Source organism: Lutra lutra, chromosome 2 (genome assembly GCF_902655055.1).
Source record: "Lutra lutra chromosome 2, mLutLut1.2, whole genome shotgun sequence".
NCBI classification, from domain to species: domain Eukaryota; kingdom Metazoa; phylum Chordata; class Mammalia; order Carnivora; family Mustelidae; genus Lutra; species Lutra lutra.
In genome coordinates, this window is record NC_062279.1 from 16,390,428 (window position 1) to 16,415,631 (window position 25,204).

The following is a 25,204-nucleotide window of genomic DNA, read 5'->3' on the forward strand; positions in this document are numbered from 1 at the left end:
ATGATTAAATCTTTAAATAAACAGGCTTTTGGAAACTGTCAGAGTACTTAGTCTTTTTGATTGAGTGATTCTTTAAAGAATATCTCCTTTTGTGGCCAAAATCTGGAAAACAGTAGGAAGAAATGCTCAGACCACACAAATTGACCACCTACACAGAAAGATCAAGCAGAGAAAGTTCATGGAAACAGTTACTTAAACAGGTTCTTTTCGCTTTCTGTCAAATAAGAAATGGACATATATATGCTAGCTTTCAGTGAGAGTGTAGTTACCGGATGGATTAAAATTTGGCCTATCATACGGGAGGGTCCCTTGCTGCTACTCTTCCACTGACCTGGGCCAGTTAATGCTCAGATGTGAGCCACAGAAGATAAAGGCAGAGAAGCAGACAGTGTTTTGCCATGGCCTGGCCATGTGGGGTTCACAACAACAGATCCTACTTCACCTACTGGGGGGGCTTCCATAGCCTAAATGAGATGCTGGAAGTAATTTGTGGTGTATGTTGATGAGTGTGTATTGGCATAAAATTGAGTAAGATATGTTACTGAGGATCAAAAATGACTCTAAAGCAAACAATAGTTCAATATTCCATCCAGAATGCTGACATCCACAATGAGAAAGCCTGCAGGAGGGTCACACAGTGGCTGCTGCTGCTCCGGACCTCACATCAGTACTTGGATGGCTGTGATAGAAGTCTCGGAGAACCACTAATGTGGAGAGGGGTTTCTGACCTCAGGGCTTTGGTGAAGCTGCCGTGGCATCTCAGCAGATTTTACAGAGAAGCACAAAGTATTAATTCTCAAGGAAAAGAGGAAATCTAGATTTTGATGCATGTGCCTTTAAAATCCCAGATTTATATTTGGCAAGAGATGCACTGGAGGAGAGCAACAGGGAGTGACCTGAGTACACACAGACAAGCATCCTGATCTTATTGGATTCTGATTTACCTAGTTAAATGACCCACAAATGCTCTGATGGAAACACGTGCAAAAGAATATTCTGGAGCATATTCTTCACACAAAGGGAACACATTTTAGTGAAAAGCTAATATACAGTGGAAATTTTCCATTGAAACAGAAGAGAGCAAGGTGGGCATTAAGGAGAAGCAACATGACAAAAACACTTCTGAGAACTGAATTGCCAACAGAGTAATGTACGGGTTTCTGAATATGTGAGACAAAGATGTGGGAGGAGGCAAACACATAGAGCCACAAGTGTCCAAGGTCTGTTACAAAGGATCCAAGTATGATAAAGAAGATGTGAGGGGTGTGTGTGTATGTGTGTGTATGTGTGTGTGTGTGTGTATACACAATATATAGATATATATATATTTACAGAATGATATCATGGAATTATATATAATGGAATGGAATATATTTATATAAGTATGTAATGGAATATAAAAAATGTATAATGGAATATTACTCAGCCGTCAAAAAGAATGAAGTCTAGCCACTTGCAACGACGTGGATGGAACTAGAGTGTAATAAGCTAAGTGAAAAAAGTCAGCCAGAGCAAGACAAATAACATATGTTTCACTCATATGTGGAGTTTAAGAAAGAAAACATGAACACAGGGGAAGGGAAGGAAAAATAAAATATGACAAAAACAGAGAGGGAGGCAAACCATAAGAGACTCTTAACTCTAGCAAATAAACTGAGGGTTGATGGAGGGGAGGGGAGGTTGGGGGATGGGGTACCTGGGTGATGGGTATTAAGGAGGGCACGTGATGGAATGAGCACTGGGTGTTACATGCAAACGATGAATAACTAAATTCTACCCCTGAAACTAATTGTGTACCATATGTTAACTAAATTAAATTTAAATAAAAAAATTTTTTAAAAGAAAAAAGGATCCAAGTAGGAAAGCTAGTTATTTACTATTTGTGTGAGAGTAAAGCACATAATTTAAAATTCCCCGAAAGCTTGTGGGTCTTACGAGAGACTGCCATGCCAGTGGTGATAAAGCTTTTTAGGGCAAGAATTTTTAAAAATTTAAGGTGATTGAATTGAGACAGTGCTTATCACTTCTTGCAAGTAACTTCTTCTTGGAAAAAATAGCTGTTTTTGAGGCATAAATATTATGTGTTGTTTTAGCTGAGTAGTAATTTTCAGCCCCAGAGTATTCAGCAAACAAGTCTTAGTGGCAGGTTTAAAGAACATTTCTTCTCTGAGATGATGCATATACCTCTTTTCTCCATTTGTGTATCAAGAGAACATAGAACAAATAAGCCATAATACTTGTGATGCTTCTGAAGTACTCTATTTCTATAAAATAACATGTGGGATTCCTTTACATTTCCATAAAATGCACAACACACCATACGGATTGTCTGTTCTCGTACAATCTCAAATATTTTCTCTTGGTTTGTCAAAGAAATTGAGGTAAACTACACAATTTTCTTAAGGGTAAATGTCAAAAAGAAAAACTGAAGTATACTTCCAAGCAAAATTTATTAGGTGTCTATTCAAGAAAAACACAATGACCTTCGCTTGTAAGAATTCAAAGTCAATTACCTGAAAGCCAGGTATGAACATTTTTTTTTCTTTTAAAATCAGATACAGAGAGTAGAAACAGTAATTTTTCTTAAATATGACAGGCAACAGATATTGAAATCTTTTTTCATAAATGGCATCAAGGATAATTACTCATTTATCAGCAAAGCTGCATGCAGTTGACTTAATTTCAAACCCAAAGCCTTTAAGATATAAAGCTGGTTGCAAACTTGACAGTTATCAAGGTAGGCTACTCAAAGATGTTTCTTTACCTTCTAACGAATGAAACTCCTCTGTAATCAGTACATTTCAGTTTGGTTGCTAAGATCTTTTAAGTTCATAATTTTGCATAAATTCTATCTTACAGAATTGCACAATCAAGGCGTGCTTGTGATCTGTGGGATATGTAAAGGATAATCTGTCAGAAAGTGTTTTAGCTTAGTTTAAAGTGAAAGATAAAGACCAAATTAGTAAATTTCCATTTTTCTCGACAACTAAATAGTCTGTACAAAAAAAGGAGCAAACGTATGTACAAAATTCTGGAGTCTACATACATTGTGAAAAGATCAATCACTGTCCACAGAAGAAATGCCATAAAATGTTTAATCTATAAGGTGCTCAAGATCCAGATATGAATAGTTCTTATGCAAAGTCATAAGAAATACAAAGCTAGTTCTCAAGGTATGTGTAGTTCAGGCACTGTTAGCCACATTAAATCTTTCAGGTCCCAAAGCCATTTTGTAAATTTCTACTTCAGGGCAGAAAACATAACCTGAAGGATTTATCATTGCTTCCGAAAGTGCCTCATGGATTCTGAGGAACTATTTCACACACACCAGGAAAATCAGGCTCAACATATTCCTGTCCTCAAATGTTGCCAGGATTCTGAGTTCCATAGAAGAAAAATAACTATCGTAGTAAAAATAATTGTATTGATCGTAATCCTTGCTAAAACCAGCCATAATACTTGTGATGCTTCTGAAGTACTCTATTTCTATAAAATAACATGTGGGATTCCTTTACATTTCCATAAAATGCACAACACACCATACGGATTGTCTGTTCTCGTACAATCTCAAATGTGTATGTGCGCACACAGTGAAAACTTACCTATGAATATTGCTTACAGATACTTTCAAGTGTCTACGTTAGAATAATTCTTTGCACCTCTCACTAACACTGCTTTTATTAAAATTTTACCAGATAAATAAAACACTAAGAGCTCATTGTTCATGATGCTGATTATTACATTTTAATATAAAATAGCAATGCAACTTTACAACACAATAGGTTTTTGTTTTTTGTTGTTTTTTTTTTTTTTTTTGTAGTCTAGCTAAACCTCTTATAGTCTCATGATTATTACCAAAGGCTCTTATTCACTTACGGTTTGCACTTCTAAAAAGTACAGAAAAAAAAAACCCTGCAGGAAAAGACTCCTATTTGAAAACTCACATTCAGTCAATAAAATCACACTCATCCGAATTAACTTTCCTACGCTTGCTTTAGGTTTTGTAATCACTGTGCGTTTTACAATTTTAAGTGCAGGCAAACAATAGCCGAAGGACAGTTTCTCATGTCGTGTAAACCAGGACACTAGGCAAACTCGTGAAAGGAAAATACACTGCCAAGCTAAGAATGTGAAAACACAAACCACAGCATTTAGGAATAAACAATCTCTGGTTGCCTGAGGGGAGAATGCCTTTCAAAGTGGACTAGAGAGATTCTTCAGATATTTCTTTCTTTCTTTTTTTTTTTTTTTTGCCTCAAATACTTCTCCCTTTCTAACTCTAACGATCTTCTCTCTGATCTCGCATAGCGACTTTTCCAACTTTAGAGCAGAAATCAGGACTACGCACGTTCACGCAGAAGCAAGCCCCCAGCCTCCCCAGGGCTGGACAGCGGCAGTCCCTTTGCTGGTGGTTTGGCGGCAGGTAGAGGTGGGGAGGGCTGGGGGACTTCTAGAGGAGACCAGAAGGCAGGACAGTGGGGGTGGGCGGCGCTGAGGGGGCTCTTTCAGGCAAGGGTCTGCAGATGTGGTGCTGAAATGGGACTTGAAATGTAGGGAGACAGAGAATCACAGCCTCTTGACATAGTTTCCGGGAAAAGTACCAAAGAATTTGGTTCTTCTTGAGGTTCCTGAAAATAGAAGCAATAAATGGAATGAATAACGATGAAATATCGGTTTATATATGTGGGCTAGAACACTCTTCGCTTACAAGCCGCCATGAAGCAAGCAAAACTTGCGGGCTTTGGAAAAGAAAGCGCTCACTTGAACACGGTAGGAAGACAAAGGCAGCAGTTTCATCTGAACTGCCTGATGCCTTCATTGTTTCTCCAGCTGGAAGGCTGCCCTCCCACCCACACCCAGGTTAAACAGAAACGCTCAGCCTCTCAGCCGGAAGGGAAAGACTACACTATGAGGAGGAGGTGGATTTTAATGTCATGATATTAAGTGGGACGATGCTCCATCACCAAGGACGCCAGACAAGAGAGAGGAGTGGAACACTCTCGGGAGGACGTCGAGGCTGGAAGCGTGACAGGATGGCCCAGCAGCAAGGCTCTGTTCGGTGAGCCGGGAGTCTGACACCCTCTTCAACAGGGTGTAATATTAATGGCATTACGGGGGACACTGTCACCCTCCAGCTTTATTATGTCATGGGAGATCACGCAGGATGGGAGAGTTCTATGAACAAAAGCAGAGGCTTGTGGCTGCGGATGTGACCTCCGTACTTTCATCGTTTTCTCCACAGATGGCCTGTCTATAGAAAGCTCTCTTTCCTTCATCTTGTCTTCTCTTGTCCTCCTGTGCCTTTATTTCTTTTTTCCCTCTTTCCTGTGCGCCCCATTATATGATCTTGTCTACAAATGTTTTCTCAGCAGAGCTCTACTCTTATTTTCTTTTAAGCTTTATTTTTTTTAGAGAGAGAGAGTGTGTGTGTGCATTAGTGAAGGGAGGGGCGAGAGAGACTCCACAAGCAGACTCCCGCTGAGCAGGGAGCCTGATGTGGGTCTTGATCTCAGGACCCTGAGATCATGATCTGAGCCGAAATCAAGTCAGGCACTCAACCAACTGAGCCACCCAGGTACCCCCTATTCTTCTTTTAGGAAGGTAAGAACATCTCTCAACTTCTACCAAAAATTAAAATGAAGATGAATCATTGAACTTTCAGGGTTATTTAACATCAGACTTAGTAAGTAGATGAATTGCAGACTTCATCTTGTTTTCTCCAATTAGATCCCCACTGCTGGACACCTAACATTGCCCACCGAAGAGGGTGTTAGTATTTCTCATCTAGGAAACACTGTTGTTATGGTTCTTAGATCTCAGGCTTTCCTAGTTGGTGCTATCCAAAGCAACTTTCTTCTCTCAGTTGAATTGAAAGTAAAACTATCAGAAAATCACATATACCAGAAAACCATATTATAAATGCAATGCAGGGCAATTGGCTAAGCGTCCGATTCTTGATCTCAGTTCAGGTCTTGATCTTGGGGTTGTGAGTTCAAGCCTCGCATTGGGCTCCATACTAGGTGTGGAACCTACTTTAAAAAATGCGATGCAGGGAGGAGTCAAGATGGCGGAGAAGTAGCAGGCTGAGACTACTTCGGGTAGCGGGAGATCAGCTAAATAGCTTATCTAAAGATTGCAAACACCTACAAATCCAACGGGAGATTGAAGAGAAGAAGAACAGCAATTCCAGAAACAGAAAATCAACCACTTTCTGCAAGGTAGGACTGGCGGAGAAGTGAATCCAAGCGACGGGAAGATAGACCGCGGGGGGAGGGGCCGGCTCCCGGCGAGCGGCGAAGCAACGGAGCAAAATCAGGACTTTTAAAAGTCTGTTCCGCGGAGGGACATCGCTCCAGAGGCTTAACTGGGGTGAAGCCCAGGCGGGGTAAGCGCGGCCTCAGGTCCCGCAGGGTCGCAGAAGGATCGGGGGTGTCTCAGTGTCGCAGAGCTTACCGGTATTAGAACGGGGAAGCCGGCTGCAGAGACAGAGCCGAGGAGTGACTCTCAGCTCCGGGTTGCGTGAACCGGTCGCAGGCTCGGTCAGCTCGGAGCGCAGGCCGTAGGCCAGGGTGACGGGGAGTCATTTGGCACTGTTCTCTGAGGGCGCACTGAGGAGTGGGGCCCCGGGCTCCTCGGCTCCTCCGGGCCGGAGACCAGGAGGCCGCCATCTTTATTCCCGTCCTCCGGACTCTACGGAAAGCGCTCAGGGAACAAAAGCTCCCCAAAGCGAACCCGAGCGGATGACTCAGCGCGACCCGGGTAAGGGCGGTGCAACTCCGCCTGGGGCAAAGACGCTTGAGAATCACTACAACGGGCCCCTCCCCCAGAAGATCTACGGGAAACCCAGCCAGGACCAAGTTCACCTACCAAGGAGAACGGCGGAATTCCAGAGGAGAAGAAAGCAAAGCACGGAACTCATGGCTTTCTCCCCATGATTTTTAGCCTTGCAGTTAATTTAATTTTTTTTCTTTTTCAATTTTTTTTTTTCTTTTTCTCTTCTTCTGCTAAATTTTTTTTAACTTTTACCGTTTTTCTTTTTTTAACGTTTTTAAAATAGTTTATCTAATATATATATATTTTTTTCCTCTTTTTATATTTTTTCTTTATCGGCTTTCTTTTTTTTAATAGTTTTTTTTTTTTCTTTCTTTCTGAACCCCTTTTTATCCCCTTTCTCCCCCTTCACAATTCAGGATCTCTTCTGATTTGGCTAAAGCATATTTTCCTGGGGTTGTTGCCACCCTTTTAGTATTTTACTTGCTCCTTCATAAACTCTTATCTGGACAAAATGACAAGGCGGAAAAATTCACAACAAAAAAAAGAACAAGAGGCAATACCAAAGGCTAGGGACCTAATCAATACAGACATTGGTAATATGTCAGATATAGAGTTCAGAATGATGATTCTCAAGGTCTAGCCGGGCTTGAAAAAGGCATGGAAGATATTAAAGCAACCCTCTCGGGAGATATAAAAGCCCTCTCTGGAGAAATAAAAGAACTAAAATCTAACCAAGTTGAAATCAAAAAAGCTATTAATGAGGTGCAATCAAAAATGGAGGCTCTCACTGCTAGGATAAATGAGGCAGAAGAAAGAATTAGCGATATAGAAGACCAAATGACAGAGAATAAAGAAGCTGAGCAAAAGAGGGACAAACAGCTACTGGACCACGAGGGGAGAATTCGAGAGATAAGTGACACCATAAGACGAAACACATTAGAATAATTGGGATTCCAGAAGAAGAGGAAACAGAGAGGGGAGCAGAAGGTATATTGGAGAGAATTTCCCCAATATGGCAAAGGGAACAAGCATCAAAATCCAGGAGGTTCAGAGAACCCCCCTCAAAATCAATAAGAATAGGTCTACACCCCGTCACCTAATAGTAAAATTGACAAGTCTTAGTGACAAAGAAAAGATCCTGAAAGCAGCCCGGGAAAAGAAGTCTGTAACGTACAATGGTAAAAATATTAGATTGGCAGCAGACTTATCCACAGAGACCTGGCAGGCCAGAAAGAGCTGGCATGATATATTCAGAGTACTAAATGAGAAAAACATGCAGCCAAGAATACTATATCCAGCTAGGCTATCATTGAAAATAGACGGAGAGATTAAAAGCTCCAGGACAAACAAAAACTGAAAGAATTTGCAAATACCAAACCAGCTCTACAGGAAATATTGAAAGGGGTCCTCTAAGCAAAGAGAGACCCTCAAGTAGTAGATCAGAAAGAAACAGAGACAATATACAATAACAGTCACCTTACAGGCAATACAATGGCACTAAATTCATATCTCTCAATACTTACCCTGAATGTTAAGGGCTAAATGCCACAATCACAAGACACAGGGTATCAGAATGGATAAAAAAACAAAAACCATCTATATGTTGCCTACAAGAAACTCATCTTACACCCGAAGACACCTCCAGGTTTAAAGTGAGGGGGTGGAAAAGAATTTACCATGCTAATGGACATCAGAAGAAAGCAGGAGTGGCAATCCTTATATCAGATCAATTAGATTTAAGCCAAAGATTATAATAAGAGATGAGGAAGGACACTATATCATACTCAAAGGAACTGTCCAACAAGAAGATCTAACAATTTTAAATATCTATGCCCCTAACATGGGAGCAGCCAACTATATAAACCAATTAATAACAAAATCAAAGAAACACATCGACAAGAATACAATAATAGTAGGGGATTTTAACACTCCCCTCACTGAAATGGACAGATCATCAAGCAAAAGATCAACAAGGAAATCAAGGCCTTAAATGACACACTGGACCAGATGGACATCACAGATATATTCAGAACATTTCATCCCAAAGCAACAGAATACACATTCTTCTCTAGTGCACATGGAACATTCTCCAGAATAGATCACATTCTTGGTCCTAAATCAAGTCCTCAAACCGGTATCAAAAGATTGGGATCATTCCCTGCATATTTTCAGACCACAATGCTCTAAAGCTAGAACTCAATAACAAGAGGAAATTTGGAAAGAACCCAAATACATGGAGACTAAACAGCATCCTTCTAAAGAATGAATGGGTCAACCAGGAAATCAAAGAAGAATTGAAAAAATTTATGGAAACAAATGATAATGAAAACACAACGGTTCAGAATCTGTGGGACACAACAAAGGCAGTCCTGAGAGGAAAATATATAGCGGTACAAGCCTTTCTCAAGAACAAGAAAGGTCTCAGGTACACAACCTAACCCTACACCTAAAGGAGCTGGAGAAAGAACAAGAAAGAAAGCCTAAACCCAGCAGGAGAAGAGAAATCATAAAGATCAGAGCAGAAATCAATGAAATAGAAACCAAAAAAACATAGAACAAATCAACGAAACTAGGAGCTGGTTCTTTGAAAGAATTAATAAGATTGATAAACCCCTGGCCAGACTTATCAAAAAGAAAGAGAGAGGACCCAAATAAATAAAATCATGAATGAAAGAGGAGAGATCACACGAACACCAAAGAAATACAGACAATTATAAGAACATACTATGAGCAACTCTACGCCAACAATTTGACAATCTGGAAGAAATGGATGCATTCCTAGAGACATATAAACTACCACAACTGAACCCAGGAAGAAATAGAAAGCCTGAACAGACCCATAACCAGTAAGGAGATTGAAACAGTCATCAAAAATCTCCAAACAAACAAAGCCCAGGGCCAGATGGCTTCCCGGGGGAATTCTACCAAACATTTAAAGAAGAACTAATTCCTATTCTCCTGAAACTGTTCCAAAAAATAGCAATAGAAGGAAAACTTCCAAACTCATTTTATGAGGCCAGCATCACCTTGATCCCAAAACCAGACAAGGATCCCAACAAAAAGAGAACTACAGACCAATATCCTTGATGAACACAGATGCAAAAATTCTCGCCAAAATACTAGCCAATAGGATTCAACAGTACGTTAAAAGGATTATTCATCACGACCAAGTGGGATTTATTCCAGGCTGCAAGGCTGGTTCAACATCCGCAAATCAATCAATGTGATACAACACATTAATAAAAGAAAGAACAAGAACCATATGATACTCTCCATAGATGCTGAAAAAGCATTTGACAAAGTACAGCATCCCTTCCTGATCAAAACTCTTCAAAGTGTAGGGATAGACGGCACATACCTCAATATTATCAAAGCCATCTATGAAAAACCCACCGCAAATATCATTCTCAATGGAGGAAAAACTGAAAGCTTTTCCGCTAAGGTCAGGAACACGGCAGGGATGTCCGTTTCACCACTGCTATTCAACATAGTACTAGAGTCCTAGCCTCAGCAATCAGACAACAAAAGGAAATTAAAGGCATCCAAATCGGCAAAGAAGAAGTCAAACTATCACTCTTCGCAGATGATATGATACTGTATGTGGAAAACCCAAAGACTCCACTCCAAAACTGCTAGAACTTGTCCAGGAATTCAGTAAAGTGTCAGGATATAAAATCAATGCACAGAAATCAGTTGCATTTCTCTACACCAACAACAAGACAGAAGAAAGAGAAATTAAGGAGTCCATCCCATTTACAATTGCACCCAAAACTATAAGATACCTAGGAATAAACCTAACCAAAGAGACTAAGAATCTATACTCAGAAAACTATAAAGTACTCATGAAAGAAATTGAGGAAGACACAAAGAAATGGAAAAATGTTCCATGCTCCTGGATTGGAAGAATAATATTGTGAAAATGTCTATGCTACCTAAAGCAATCTACACATTTAATGCAATTCCTATCAAAGTACCATCCATTTTTTTCAAAGAAATGGAACAAATAATCCTAAAATTTATATGGAACCAGAAAAGACCTCGAATAGCCAAAGGAATATTGAAAAAGAAAGCCAAAGTTGGTGGCATCACAATTCCGGACTTCAAGCTCTATTACAAAGCTGTCATCATCAAGACAGCATGGTACTGGCACAAAACAGACACATAGATCAATGGAACAGAATAGAGAGCCCAGAAATGGACCCTCAACTCTATGGTCAACTCATCTTCGACAAAGCAGGAAGAATGTCCAATGGAACAAAGACAGCCTCTTCAATAAATGGTGTTGGGAAAATTGGACAGCCACATGCAGAAAAATGAAATTGGATCATTTCCTTACACCACACACGAAAATAGACTCAAAATGGATGAAGGATCTCAATGTGAGAAAGGAATCCATCAAAATCCTTGAGGAGAACACAGGCAGCAACCTCTTCGACGTCAGCCGCAGCAACATCTTCCTAGGAACATCACCAAAGGCAAGGGAAGCAAGGGCAAAAATGAACTTTTGGGACTTCATCAAGATCAAAAGCTTTTGCACAGCAAAGGAACAGTTAAAAAAACCAAAAGACAACTGACAGAATGGGAGAAGATATTTGCAAATGACATATCAGATAAAGGGCTAGTGTCCAAAATCTATAAAGAACTTAGCAAACTCAACACCCAAAGAACAAAGAATCCAATCAAGAAATGGGCAGAGGACATGAACAGACATTTCTGCAAAGAAGACATCCAGATGGCCAACAGACACATGAAAAAGTGCTCCATATCACTCGGCATCAGGGAAATACAAATCAAAACCACCATGAGATATCACCTCACACCAGTCAGAATGGCTAAAATTAACAAGTCAGGAATGACAGATGCTGGCGAGGATGCGGAGAAAGGGGAACCCTCCTACACTGTTGGTGGGAATGCAAGCTGGTGCAACCACTCTGGAAAACAGCATGGAGGTTCCTCAAAATGTTGAAATAGAACTACCCTATGACCCTGCAATTGCACTGCTGGGTATTTACCCTAAAGATACAAACGTAGTGATCCGAAGGGGCACGTGCACCCGAATGTTTATAGCAGCAATGTCTACGATAGCCAAACTATGGAAAGAACCTAGATGTCCATCAACAGACGAATGGATAAAGAAGATGTGGTATATATACACAATGGAATACTATGCAGCCATCAAAGAAATGAAATCTGCCATTGCGACGACGTGGATGGAACTAGAGGGTATCATGCTTAGCGAAATAAGTCAATCGGAGAAAGACAACTATCATATGATCTCCCTGATATGAGGGAGAGGAGATGCAACATGGGGGGTTGAGGGAGTAGGAGAAGAGTAAATGAAACAAGATGGGATTGGGAGGGAGACAAACCATAAGTGACTCTTAATTTCACAAAACAAACTGAGGGTTGATGGGGGGAGGGGGTTGGGAGAGGGGGTGGGGTTATGGATATCGGGGAGGGTATGTGCTATGGTGAGTGTTGTGAAGTGTGTAAACCTGGCGATTCGCAGACCTGTACCCCTGGGGATAAAATATATGTTTATAACGCTGTTAAAAAAAAAAAAAAAAAAAAAAAAAAAAAAAGAAAGAAGAAAGGATGAATCCCCAAGTTTTGTAGCAAACATGGACGGGACTGGAAGAGATTATGCTGAGTGAAATAAGTCAAGCAGAGAGAGTCAATTATCATATGGTTTCACTTATTTGTGGATCATAACAAATAGCATGGAGGACAAGGGAGATGGAGAGGAGAAGGGAGTTGAGGGAAATTGGAAGGGGAGGTGAACCATGAGGACTATGGACTCTGAAAACGATCTGAGAATTTTGAAGGGGTGGGGGGGTGGGAGGTTGGGGGCACCAGGTGGTGGGTATTGTAGAGGGCACGATTGCATGGAGCACTGGGTGTGGTGCAAAATAATGAATACTGTTATGCTGAAAAAAATAAAAAAAATTAAAAAAAAAAAATGCGATGCAGTGTTGCCTCGGGATTACACGGTGCATATATAATGCGTGAAGGATCAGAGGCATCATGAAAGCAAAGAAAGGTTGACTATCACAAATGAGCAAACACAAGCAAATTATAAAATGGCCAAAGGCATCTGAAAGGCAGTGTCCACATACCCACAAACCATCCATCGTCACACTTCTCCATCACATCAATGACGTCACTTTCTCTGAGCTCCAGCTCATCTTCATTCCTAGGAGTATAGTTATACAGAGCCTGAAACCTTAAACAGGACAAATGGATGTGTTTAAAGACAAATCTTTACACCTTTGTGAAACTACAGAAGACTGTACATAGTCACTTTACTTTTAACATTTCTACCCTTATTAATACGTGAAACTTGATAGTGTAAGTCTTTGGTAGCATGTAATGTAAATAGAAATATTTGGGCTTTCATGGGGTTTAGACCACTGTGATAACATTTTAAAACTATAAGGAGGAAAATTGTGGAAGGTCGTAATACCCACAAGTTGGATTAAAACATTTTGACACTTACAAATCAGACCTGCATTCCAGTTGCCTATGATAGATACCATGAGGGCATTAAATAATAGCACAGAATATAAAAGAAGTGATGTGTACATTATTCAGGGATGTAACGAGAAGGGATTATTGTTTTAGTTGGCCATAATCAAAAGCAAATAATTGCAACTTCCAAGTTGAATTTTCAACGGTTCTAAATGGGGACGTACAAACTATTTCAGACATGTCTTCTAAATTGCTATGTGGGGATTACTGTAAAAGAGAAAGTTTTTTTTTTTTTCACCAATAGGAATTCCTTAAAGCAGTTTAGTTTCATAGTTTGAATCAGTGTTTGTGAGGATTTACAATGTGAAAATCTGATGTAATTCACCTGTGAAGTCAAGCAGATGAATTCTGCGCTCAGTGATGACTGAGTCAATATCAAACAGTAGATTATGTATATAAGTTTCTTTTTTAAATGGGTCCTGGAGAAATTGTGTTTGATGTGGAAACTCTCCCTGGAAATAATTTTACATGAAAAGGAATTACTGATAGGATGCTACCACTTTCGTTTCTCTGCCTGAATTCGTCGAGAGCCTTTATTTTGGTGACACTGATCAGTAAAATGGAATTTGTGGTAACAAAATAGTATGTATTTTAATGCATATTAATGGCAACTGGCATTTTGGAAAGTAAAAACACAAATTCCAGCAGCTGTGCAGCTCAGGAAGCATTTGATATGCGGGTACATGAAAACTTCATATTACCACTAAAATATTACCAGTTATCATGAGGGGGATTTAAAAAAATCAGTGAATTTGTTTTTGCTGTTTCTTCTAACAGTTATGTAATTCTGCCAATATATGGTATAAGAACCACATTTCAGGGTATTCTGAATTTTTTTTTTAAGTCAACTTTAGAAAGTAGATAATGTTGAATACTGCTGGGCCGAGAATGATTTATTTCTAATTACTTCATTCAGTCAGAAAATCACATTTTGGTGGAACAAAATTTCCTATCATTTGGAACTCAAGCATGTCATAAATCTGGGACATGTCTCCATGTGCTTCCCTCTCTGTCCATGAACTTTTTCAGATTGGGGGACCCAGATAAAGTTGGCTTCTGGCAGGGGTTGGGCGTGGGGGCAGTTGCCTGGGAGAGAACATTGTCTACTAGAATACATTATCTACCCTGGCTAGCACCAAACCCGGAAATCACTACATTAGAGATTTCTTTCCATTAATATTTGTCTTCCTAGAAAATCTTTTCTGCCATTTATACGCTTTTGAAACTGGGCATCTGATGTCTTCTGTTGGGAAAGGATTCTGACGAAGGACAGGGAAAAGTAGCCAGATTCCCAGAGCCGTGGTTAAAGGAAAAAATAAAATAAGAAGACAGGGAGGGGTTAAATACCAATACTGCTTAATTTGCATGTTTGCAATACGGCCAGCCAGGGTTGGAGTAGACAAATTTTTTTGTTGTTTGCTTTAAGGATTTGATTTTGAGGCTGCTTAGGTGAAGGGGGGGTAGCTTTTGTATATTCATATGGGGAAGTTGATTTCAACTTGGTCCCTTTTCCAATGAGGGAGACAGTCATTCCTGGGCTGTTAATTCAATGGATGTTCATTAAATCTCTCACTTTGGGAACACCGATTCTCTGACTGGGCTTTCCAGGCTTTCCCTCCCTCAGGTGCTTGTCCAACCTCATATGGAGAAAAGCCTCTTTAAGGCCATCGAACCCCAGATGCTGGAGGAATCTCAAGGTTCCAAGAGCTTAAAAAAAAAAAGCCCCAAACTGGCACAAACTCCTACTTCACTTCAGTATGACAAAGCCAGTGTGCTTGTCAAAATTACTTACCATTCGGGTTTAATTAGGCCACAAAAAAAAAGAAGAAAAATGGAGTTTCTGGAACATAACAAATCTTCCAGAAACACCCCCTGCCTCTGTTGGCTTTCAGAATCAGTGTTGCACGACAGGAACGGAGCTAAATACAATTAAAATGTTTTGAAGGATGTGTTGGTGAGATGAATGATGGTGGTGGCAACAAGATCCTTCAAAAAGAAATTTGTCTTTTAAATAAGAAATGCTCAGCCAAGCTCAAAGCTCTCTCTATAAACTTGCAACTTTTCCGAGAACATATTTTATCCTAATTCTGAATTGCGGCAACCTTATAACACGATGTGCCTATTTGTACTCCAATCAGTTTTTTACATGAAAGGGATTTAGTGACACCCTATAATCCACTCATCAGATAGAAATTTAGTACAGAATGTTTTCTAATGTCCATAGCAGGGCCTTGAAAACATGCCTTTTCCCACCTGTGAGCAATGTGGTTTGGTAGATACCCAAATGGCCACACATGGAAGTATTAACTTATAGGACATGAAACGGTAAAACACAATATACCTATCAATTCATATGCTTCTTAAAGCTGCTTAATACAATGTGTTGGTAATGCAACAGACCTGGACAGGCTTGGAATTTCCTTTTTTGTGATGTGTTCCTATCATCTGCTTGAATAAGGAAACAAACCCAAACTTGAGAATTACAAGTCTTATTGGATTTTTTTTTTCCCCCAGGTAAATGAAACTTTAAGGGATTCTTACTTCCAGCCTGTTCTTTGCCTAAGCTTTTCCCTAAGGAGGAGCGCTTTCTGGATGCACTTGGTAAGAGGTGAGAGATGGTTTCTGAGAGCATTGCTGTTAGCTCAGGGCCAGGTCTCCAAGCAGTGAGGAGGGAGTTCGTGGTGAGAAGGCACCAGGCCCCACAGCAGGCCTTGCTGACTGGTTAGGCCCTGGCTGAGCAGAACATGGGCAATGGGCCAGAGGGAGGTTCTGCTGGGGCTTGGGTCTGCCTGACAAGGTTTAGTTCCCTCCTTGCTCCTTCCCAGGGGTCTAACTCCTGACTTACAGACTAGGCAGTAGGCAGTAGGAACAAGATAGCCTCTGAACATCTGTGATGGGCAAAACGGAATGGAAAGAGACACACACAGAAAGAGAATCTTAAAGACAATGTGTGACACCTTCAATTTAAATTGACTTATAGGTCAGAAAGGAGAGGGAGTTTGAAAGTGTGGAAAGGCATTGAGCTGAATGACATTGAAGGTCTTAATACACTGCCATTTCCAAAGACCCGTGTAAGAATGGAACTCTGGAATTGCATTACTAACTTATCACTTCTGGTCTGCTTTGGCATTCTAGTCTTCGAATATGTGTACAGACAATGTTAGGACATTTCTGTGTTTTTCAAGCTGTGGTAACTAGAATTCACATGCTGAGTAGAACAGAGAGGGAGGCAGATTGATAAGTCTTGGGCATCACTGGAACATTGGAAGGCTTTTCTGGGTGTGTAAATCAGTCTTCTACCCAAAATCACAGGTTTCTTTTCAAAATGAACTTCTGCTCTCTGTTATGAAAGATGGAGAGCGTTGTTATTTCTCTTCATCAAAGAGCCTCGTGTTAGGTTGTTCTCTCTCATTTGCAAAGCTGAACAGGCCTCTGTTTTAGTACATCGATTCTCTATTTTGTGGGTCAAGGTGAGTCTCGAACTTAGAAGAGAAGAAGAATACTTACGGTTCCCCCCCACCTTGAATGTTTTCATGAGTAAACACAGGACGCTGTGGCTGAAATGAAATGATTTTCAATGTAATCAGTGTTTAAACTGGTACTAAGTAAAATATAATCTGGATAATGGCATGGTACTTTTCTTGACATTTAATATTTCCTATTGTAAAAAACCAAGAGGAAGGAAAAAAAACAAATAAAGGGGTTCTGCAGGATTAATAATTCAAATATTTTGAAGGATGCTTTGCATTAAATCAAAATAACCAAGGTTCAAATGTTTTGAATATATCTACAATCTAGTCTGCTCAAGCATTAAGGAAAAGTCAGGGTTTAGTCCCATTGATTTTTCAAAGGCCAGGAATATGGCAAGAACATAGACACCAAACCACCAGAATGGGAAGTCTGGACACCTTCATACAACCTTATTCCTCAGCATTTTCTCAAACAAGCAGAAAATAGGCCACATTTAGTCTAACAGCAAAGTATCCACATTCATTCTACTTTTCCTTCACAGACAACATTTTCACGTACAGTACGGATGAAAATATAGATAGGCAGACATCCCATGCTACATTGGAATTAACACTCTCTGTTCTCAATGTGGAGAGAGCACATGCATTTTTAAAAAGGGAAAACAGAGAACTTTAAATAGAATGTAACAAACAATATCCAGGTAACATGTAACATTTTACCTTAGAAGAGAAATATTGGTAGAAATTTCCAGTGCACTGAACTCTCAAAAGAGTTTCCTTTCTTTTTAAACTAAGCATCAAGACCAGTATCTGTAATAGATACTTATAATATTGGAAATGACAAACCTTAGCATCCCATATATCCACATAAATATTGCAACGAATGAAAGTTAATATGTTTGTTGAATATGTAAACTCGACATTGTTTATACCGACTACCTAAATGTTACTATTTCAGGAAAAGAAAAGCATTTACAATTATTTCATAACACATTTCAAAATCATCCTCTTCTTGATGACTATTGAATTAGTTAGTAAGTCCATGTCCGTAGACACCAGGGCCAATTCCTGGGTCCCAGAATTCTGAATGGATTACTGACAGGCTGGGAATTTTCCTCTGCAAATTGTCCATAGAAATCCCCCTGGTCCAAGAATGCATGAGGAAATCTGGGGTTTCTTTCAGTCTGAGTCTATAATCTGCTCTCCTTCCTAAATTCTTTATTCACTCCCTTCCCATCCAAACTCTCTAGCATAAGACTAAATATTTATGTTACTAAAACTTGTAGCCGTCAATCTATTGGAAGTTTACTCACACTATTCTTAGAAACTTCACTCAACAGTCTGTGCATGGAATATATAAACTTCAGACTAAAGAGTGGATAAGAATTATTGAACACATGCATGACTTAAGAGTGCAATACTTTAAGTCAATATAAAGTTACTGACAATGTATCTATTATTGAAATAAGATACACGATTTTAAGAATTATGAAGACTGAACTATTTTCTAGCCTTGTTGTCCATTTAATTCAATGGAAATATATTGAATAATTCTATGTTATATATAAATAAGAAATGAATAAAAATAAATATATGTAAAATAAATACAAGTCAACCATAAGCTTATACCCTATTAAATTTTTTAAATTCTTGTCCAATCACGCATAAATAGCTCATGCAGGAATAAGATATATGTATATTGACTACTATTAGTATTTTATAATACTTTTCCAGTCTTCTTTTGCATTTTAAATCACTGCAGAATAATGTTCCTTCACATAAGTGTGGATATATTTTTTAGATTTCTTAACCATTCCTCTTTTTTGCTTTAGAAGTGGAGGTTGGTCTAGCCTTTTTTCACTATCTTGAGCAAAAGTGCTATAAATATTTTTATACAAAGAGTTATTTCCTTGCTTTGGATCATTTAAAGCACATTTCCAGGAGTAAAATTTCTTGCCAAAGATTATATGTTCAAGCCATATGATAGTGAAAATGCTCCTGTTAGTCACTCAAAAGGTTATAAAAATGTAATTTAAAAAAATGGAAAATGCTGTATTTCAAAGCACATACCAGGACAGATGCTCTTGTCCTCACAGAACATCATAGCACCCTTTACAGTTCATAGCACAGTTATAAATAAGAAAATATTATATGATCACCTGTTCTTATCTTCAGAGAAAAATGTTTTGTAAAATATATTCCATTGTGCTCCTTCTACATGTTTAAATCATTCTAGTATGTTTAAGTTGAGTCAAAATTTGACTTTTCCATCATGGCATCCAAGGCTTGGAACAACCAGTTGGTCTAATTTCATTGATCTCTTATGTTAAAATGTGACTATGACTTTAAAAATCAGATTGTTCTTTGATACCAAACAATCTACTTTGAAAGTCCATATAGAACCTTTTCCTTGTCATCATTATAATTCTACTACTTTTAAGTCCTTTAATTTGACTCACATCATAAATAATTTAAGTGAATCGCCCCTTTGACAATTATGCACATTGGGCTGTTGCTAGAATTATGTGGCTCCATTAATGCCACAGGTGTCTACGTTTCAAGGAGTCGTGTTTCTGGGTGTGCCAGCCAGCAATGTTCTTGTTTTTATCCACCCCTCCCAATATATCTTTTCTTTTCCTCTACAGCCTTTAAGAGAACCACACTCCTCACCCTCTTCTCTGATTTCCCGGGTCTCTATACTGTTCACATGCTCAGGCCAAGATTTATCATAGCCTTTATTAAGATGATGGTGACTTCTAGAATTTTTCTAAGGTTATCTTAACAGGAATCATCTCCATGTGAATCTGGAGAGTGAGGAACCAGTTTTGAGGAAAGATGACTAGTTACAGTATTTGAATTCATTTATTTTAAGCGTATTTGGTTAATAGATGAAAAAGTAGCACTCATAGCTGTTCATGAGGGCATCTTTGTGTCTTTCTGGTGTGGGCGTTGACAGTGTAACTTTGGATATGCACCTCAGCTTCATTATCTCTAAAATCAGAGTTGGCCAAGACAGAGATTAAAATCTTGTCCCTCTCAGGAAATCCATGGAGGAAACCACATTTCCACAGATACATTTCTTCTGTTACATATAGGTGCCATCATCAACCTTACCACTCTCTTGTCAGAGAGCCGAGATAGCTCACACGGATTGATTAATTCTCAAGTGTTCCAGTCATGTAAAACAATCCTACTAACCATTCAGCTTCATTTTTCAGATCAGGAAACCCAAACTCAAAGATCATTTCTTAATATCACAAATAAGTAAAAAGAAGAAACAATTGCAATTTTGACTGGCACTTTCTTGAATTACTCTGATGGAATAGATGGCCCAAGTTGGTTAAAATCAGCACCCTCATTTTGTCCTTTAGGCGAGTGTTTATGTTCTCTAAGGATACTCAAGGAAATTATCTTAGGATACTATGTTTTGCCTTCCCCCCCCCCCGCTCGGCTGTTAGAACTCCAAGGGCACAAACCTTGAAAAGAGATCGGTCCTGAATCTGCACTCTATTGCCCCAAGTGGTGAGGAGTGGCAGCAACATGCTAATATACCTCGGGACCGCTCTACAAAGTCCCTCCAGCCTGCATTCATTTTGAAAGGGTATTTTAAAGACCACGGAGTGTTGTGGAATAGATATCCATCTGTTTTTCTGACTATGTACTGCCCTTCCCACATTTTAAATTTTTGAGAAAGGATCGCTTTTTGGCCACCAGTATTTTGGGTCCGTGCTTCTATTTTAACTCTGCTCATTACTCATAATTTCTTAACAGTTTTGTGATCAATATAACATATACATTTGTGACATTCAGAGAGACTTACATGTGTCTGAAGAATACAATAAAAATGAGAAAACCCAGGAAAGCACCATGTTGTTTTCACGGAATCCTAAATATTTAACTTTTTTCCCTTGACAATGTAACACCCCCCCCCCTTTTAGTGTAGCTATTTTTTAAAGTTATCAAAAGTGGATACAAATGAGACAAGTTTAAATACATGCTAATATTTGAAGCCAGAACCAGCCCACTGCTCCTAAGGGAACCAGTCTGGAATATCCTAGAATCTCTGATTACAGTAAACCATATACTTCCCTAGCTCAGATGGGGAGACGCAGTCAGTCCAGAACCCATCTGTCTATCCGTGCTTCTGCAGAGGCATTTCTGGGAATTAGCTATATTTAGTATTTGGTAATTCTTAATAAGAATTGATTGTTACTTTAAGTACTAATGTGGAAGAGTATTTGAAAGAGTTATAAGCACTTCTAGAGTTCTTCAGTCAAATTTTTTTTCCAGAAAATGTTAGTGGTAGTACTTGCCCACCAGAATCCGATAGAATTCTCCTAATAACAATCCCATGTTTATGTTGATAGCCTTATTTTTCCTTCTCAAATTATGACACACAACTTTGCATGAATCTAAGGAATATAGAATATTTACGTTCCCCATGAACACAGAGAACTTATAAGTACATAATGTAAAAATCCGGCAAAGAAAAAAACCTTGAGGTGACCTAAACCATAGCATCTCACTGACCCATGGGAAATTTATGGCCGGGCCATATGAATTGTGGAAAAAAATCCTCCTTTTTGTTTTGGCTCTGGAAGGCCCTTCTACGAGTGAGACTAAGAATCTCTTCAAATCAACATTCCTCTTTCTCTATGGCAACCCAAATTTTGCCTCAGGAACAAAGTGACAGCTCATGATGCCAGCTAAAAGCACAAACATGGCAGAAACACACACAGAGAGAGAGCTACATTTTTTGAAAGCGGAAAAGGAAATCCTCTTTACAACCAATCGTACCCTTCGCAATTTGGAAACCATAGTCCCGTAGCAGACCAGGTAAGGTGAAACCCGCGTTTATCAAATAAAAATGGTGAAAGACAGATTTTTGCAGAGACAGAAATCCCCAAATGCCTTGGCTGCCTTCTTCAGAACTGATCGTCCCATTTGGAACCCATTTATATGAACAGAGCTAAGGAGGTACAGGGAAAAGTAATTTCACCTTTAAGTTCAATCAGAGCTGTCAAAAGACGGGAGTACCGAAATACCCTCCAATTTCTGGTTTAGGCTTAAAAAGGATCGTGGAGCAAATGTAGCACACACTGCCAGAGCAACAAGATATTTTTGCAACAAGGATCATGGACACAAGAAAAAAAAATCGAAATAAACTGAATGCCACAGAAGCAAACATTACTGGAAGTGTGTGAGTCCCATATACGATTAGCAACTGCTTTATTCTTTGCACTAAAAATGGTGACTGGAAGGAAAGCAGCAACCGACAGAGAACATGGAAGCCTGAGATGGCTGGAGAAGACGACATATACTAACTACACCCTACTTGTCTGATGAGAGTGTCATCCTGTGTTTTTGGTGTTTAGAAAGCTGACACGTAGAGACGTAAAAGGGAAACACGTTGCCCAAAGACAAGATAGGATTTTCGAGTTGATCTGATTTCACAGCCCATCATCATGGTCCCTTCATCTCAGGGGTATCTCTAGCTCTACTTTAGGGGCAAAGCACAGCAACGACAACGAAGGAAGAGCCAGCGTGAGGACAGGTGGCCAGCGTGCCCGGCCCCGGGGGGGGGGGGTGTTCTGACCCTACCCTGTGGGAACTGCTGAGCCCTCTGACAGGCGAGCCGCAGGATCTCCTAGACATCACTGGGCTACGCGGAGGCTTACCCAAGACAAATATCTCACTTTTTAAGTCAGCCTGGAAAATCCGTAAGAAGTTAATTAGTTCTTGTCCTCATTCTACGGCCTTCAGGAGGAGCTTTCCTGTTTTGCTTTTTCATGCACACGCAGCATGCCAAACTCCTGGACGGTTGCAGAGCGGGGAGGGTTTACCAGTTAGCCTGCAGACAGCTCTCCTGGCTGCCCACAGTTTTCACACCACAGGTGGCAAGTGCTGCTTTCAGAAGGAACTCAACAGGCAGAGCAGAGAGAGACTTACGGAGAAAAGCTGGTATCAAGAAGATGTTTGAGTGCAATGTTGATGGCTAAGAACACATACAAGAATGTTTAACAATGGGGTTCAAGACAGCCTCAGATCTGACCTATTTCCTTTGTGCTTATTCGACCAGATGCAAGGTAAGATAGAGGGAAATATCTCTTAATACCCACCGAGTTTCATAAAAAGTCTCAATCATTGTTCAGGGGCACATTTTCTAACAAAACACATCAGGAGAAAACATGGCTTTTCTGGAAAAAATGGTAAAATATCATGAAATACTGAATATTGTCCTGACTCCATCTTGTGACTATCTTGGCATTCTTTCAAAGGAAGATTTTTAATATGACAGTGAACCAACTAACCTTTCTTGTGTGAGTATGCTTTATTTTCTTTCCAGGAGTAGACAAGATCCACTACTTGTCCAAACTGTTAGGCAAGTATTTGATATGCTTACGGGAATTTCAGTAGTACTAAAAGACTTTTTTAAAAGAAAAGTGTGTGGTTTTGTTAACTCTCACTGAGGAATGTTTTTTATAATAATTAGTAATAATTGACCTCACATCTGCAGTCTCTAGATAAGAAATGCATTAAGTATTTTTCCTTAGGGGTTATGGCAGAGAATGCTTGATGTTCTCCAGTATTCATTCTCTTCTTTGTCCATCCTCTGTAACAGAATCCTAACAGGGACTTGGACATTCTGAATAAAGTCTATTTCTCAACCTTTCTTGTATCAAGATGTGCTCATGTGATAAGTTCTGACAGATGGGATATATGAAGTAGGAAGGGACTGCTGGAGCTGGTGCAGTCACTTTGGGCCATGCGGTGGAAACTTCTCATTGAGGAAGATGATGTGCTAAAATAAAATGGCATTTCCTGATGACTGTGGAGTCACCTACCAGCCCTAGGTGCCCTACCTTCATGCATAAAAGAAATATACTTGTACGTTGTTTAAGCTATAATTATTTTCTGGTGTGGAAGCTGCCCCAATCTCAGCTAATACGGGGATTCTATGAACATTAAGGCTCATAGAGAAAAAAACATTTAGCTGTTGGCTTGATGTAGATAAACAGCCAGAAAGATCATAGGACATATTAGGAAGAATTAGTGCTTAATTCCATGTTGGAACTGTGCTCGAGGGGAGTAATTTCTGGTGGGATGGTTTAGAGTGAGCAGTCTTCCTTAGGGGCCCTTCATGGAAGACACCCAAAGAAGAGTATCTCTGTCTTTTCATAAAGAGCTTACACTGCAATTTGAGTCCACACGCCATAAGTCTCTTAGCTGGAAGGGGAAGTTCAGCTTAAAAAGGAGTAGAGAATTATGATAATTTTTAGTATGAAAAAACCACTATTTACAAAAAGGATGCTCAAAAGACTAGAGAAAATATTGAATTCTGATTTATATATCGCTCATCATTTATATGTACATTTCAGTCTTCTGCCATCTATAAAGTGTTGGTGAATTTTACTTTTATGAAGGATTTTAGATTGTATGTGAAAGACATTGTCTCAGAAAATAATAGACCAAAACTGCATTAAGTTAGCATGCACTAAGTAAAACAATGGTGGGTAGGGGTTGATAAAAGTATTTTAATGATTTCATGCATACTCTACCATACCTACTAAAACATTATTAAAATTTGATTTTGTCTTTGCTTTTAGTGCAGGGTTACTTTGTAAGGAGCGTAACTCGTAACGTTCTTGACATGGAAGAAACAGGCAGCCTTCTTAGAAGACTCAGGCCAGCCCAGTTTATCAGTGTCAGACGTGGGGTTAAACTATAATGATGGCCTGAACGTTGCTGCTGATTCAGTTTGCTTCTATATTTACAAGCACAGATAACTTTAGTCAACTTATATTCTTCCCATGAATGGAAAAAATAGATTTATAAGGTTTTCGAAAAGCTCAGTGAGGGATTTATAATGCTCATTTGCTCTCGAGTAATATAAAATAGAGGAAAAAATGCTCCATTTTTCTGGAGTTAGTTATTTGATGTAGTTATGAAAGTATCCTTGGAAAACATGATTGTTGTGAATACCTCCATTCTCTCATAGCATTCTGCAAACTGAAACCTAATGTGTGTATGAGATTGAGCATGGTTCTTGCAGGAGAATAAATCTGTGTAAATCCTGATTTTGTCCTTGAGACTACAATGGCGAGATTGTCATCTCTCTAAGTTAGAGTTGTTCATGGGGTGCCTGGGTGGCTCAGTCGGTTAAACGTCTGCGTTCAGCTCAGGTCATGATCCCAGGGTCCTGGGATCGAGCCCCCAGTCAGGCTCCCTGCTCAGGGGAGGAGCCTCCTTCTCCCTCTCCCTCTGCCTGCTGCTTTGCCTGCCTGTTCTCTCTCTCTGTCTCTCAAATAAATAAGTAAAATCTTCAAAAAAGAATAATAAATTAGAGATTTTAAATTTTAAATTTTAAAGTTACTTTGTCATGTATTAACAAAGCTTAAGGGCTAAAGAACAAGTAAGGGAAAGGCAAGGAA

General features: G+C 39.4%; 1 protein-coding gene across 8 annotated transcripts in view; it reads right to left on the reverse strand.

Annotated features, from left to right (window-relative positions):
- Window positions 1–2,431: 2,431 nt before the first annotated feature.
- SORBS2 (sorbin and SH3 domain containing 2) overlaps window positions 2,432–25,204 on the reverse strand; it is a 215,628-nt gene continuing 192,855 nt past the window's right edge. For 7 of the 8 annotated variants that reach the window (XM_047715223.1, XM_047715202.1, XM_047715209.1 and 4 more), the window contains 3 exons: window positions 16,810–16,859; window positions 12,891–12,997; window positions 2,432–4,628 (listed from right to left, as the gene is read on the reverse strand). In XM_047715223.1, coding sequence (XP_047571179.1) covers window positions 4,567–4,628; window positions 12,891–12,997; window positions 16,810–16,859 — 219 coding nt within the window. In that variant the 3' untranslated portion in view covers window positions 2,432–4,566. Of the gene's footprint in view, window positions 4,629–12,890; window positions 12,998–16,809; window positions 16,860–22,373; window positions 22,482–25,204 lie in introns of all 8 variants that reach the window. The other variant, XM_047715201.1, reaches the window with a different exon arrangement.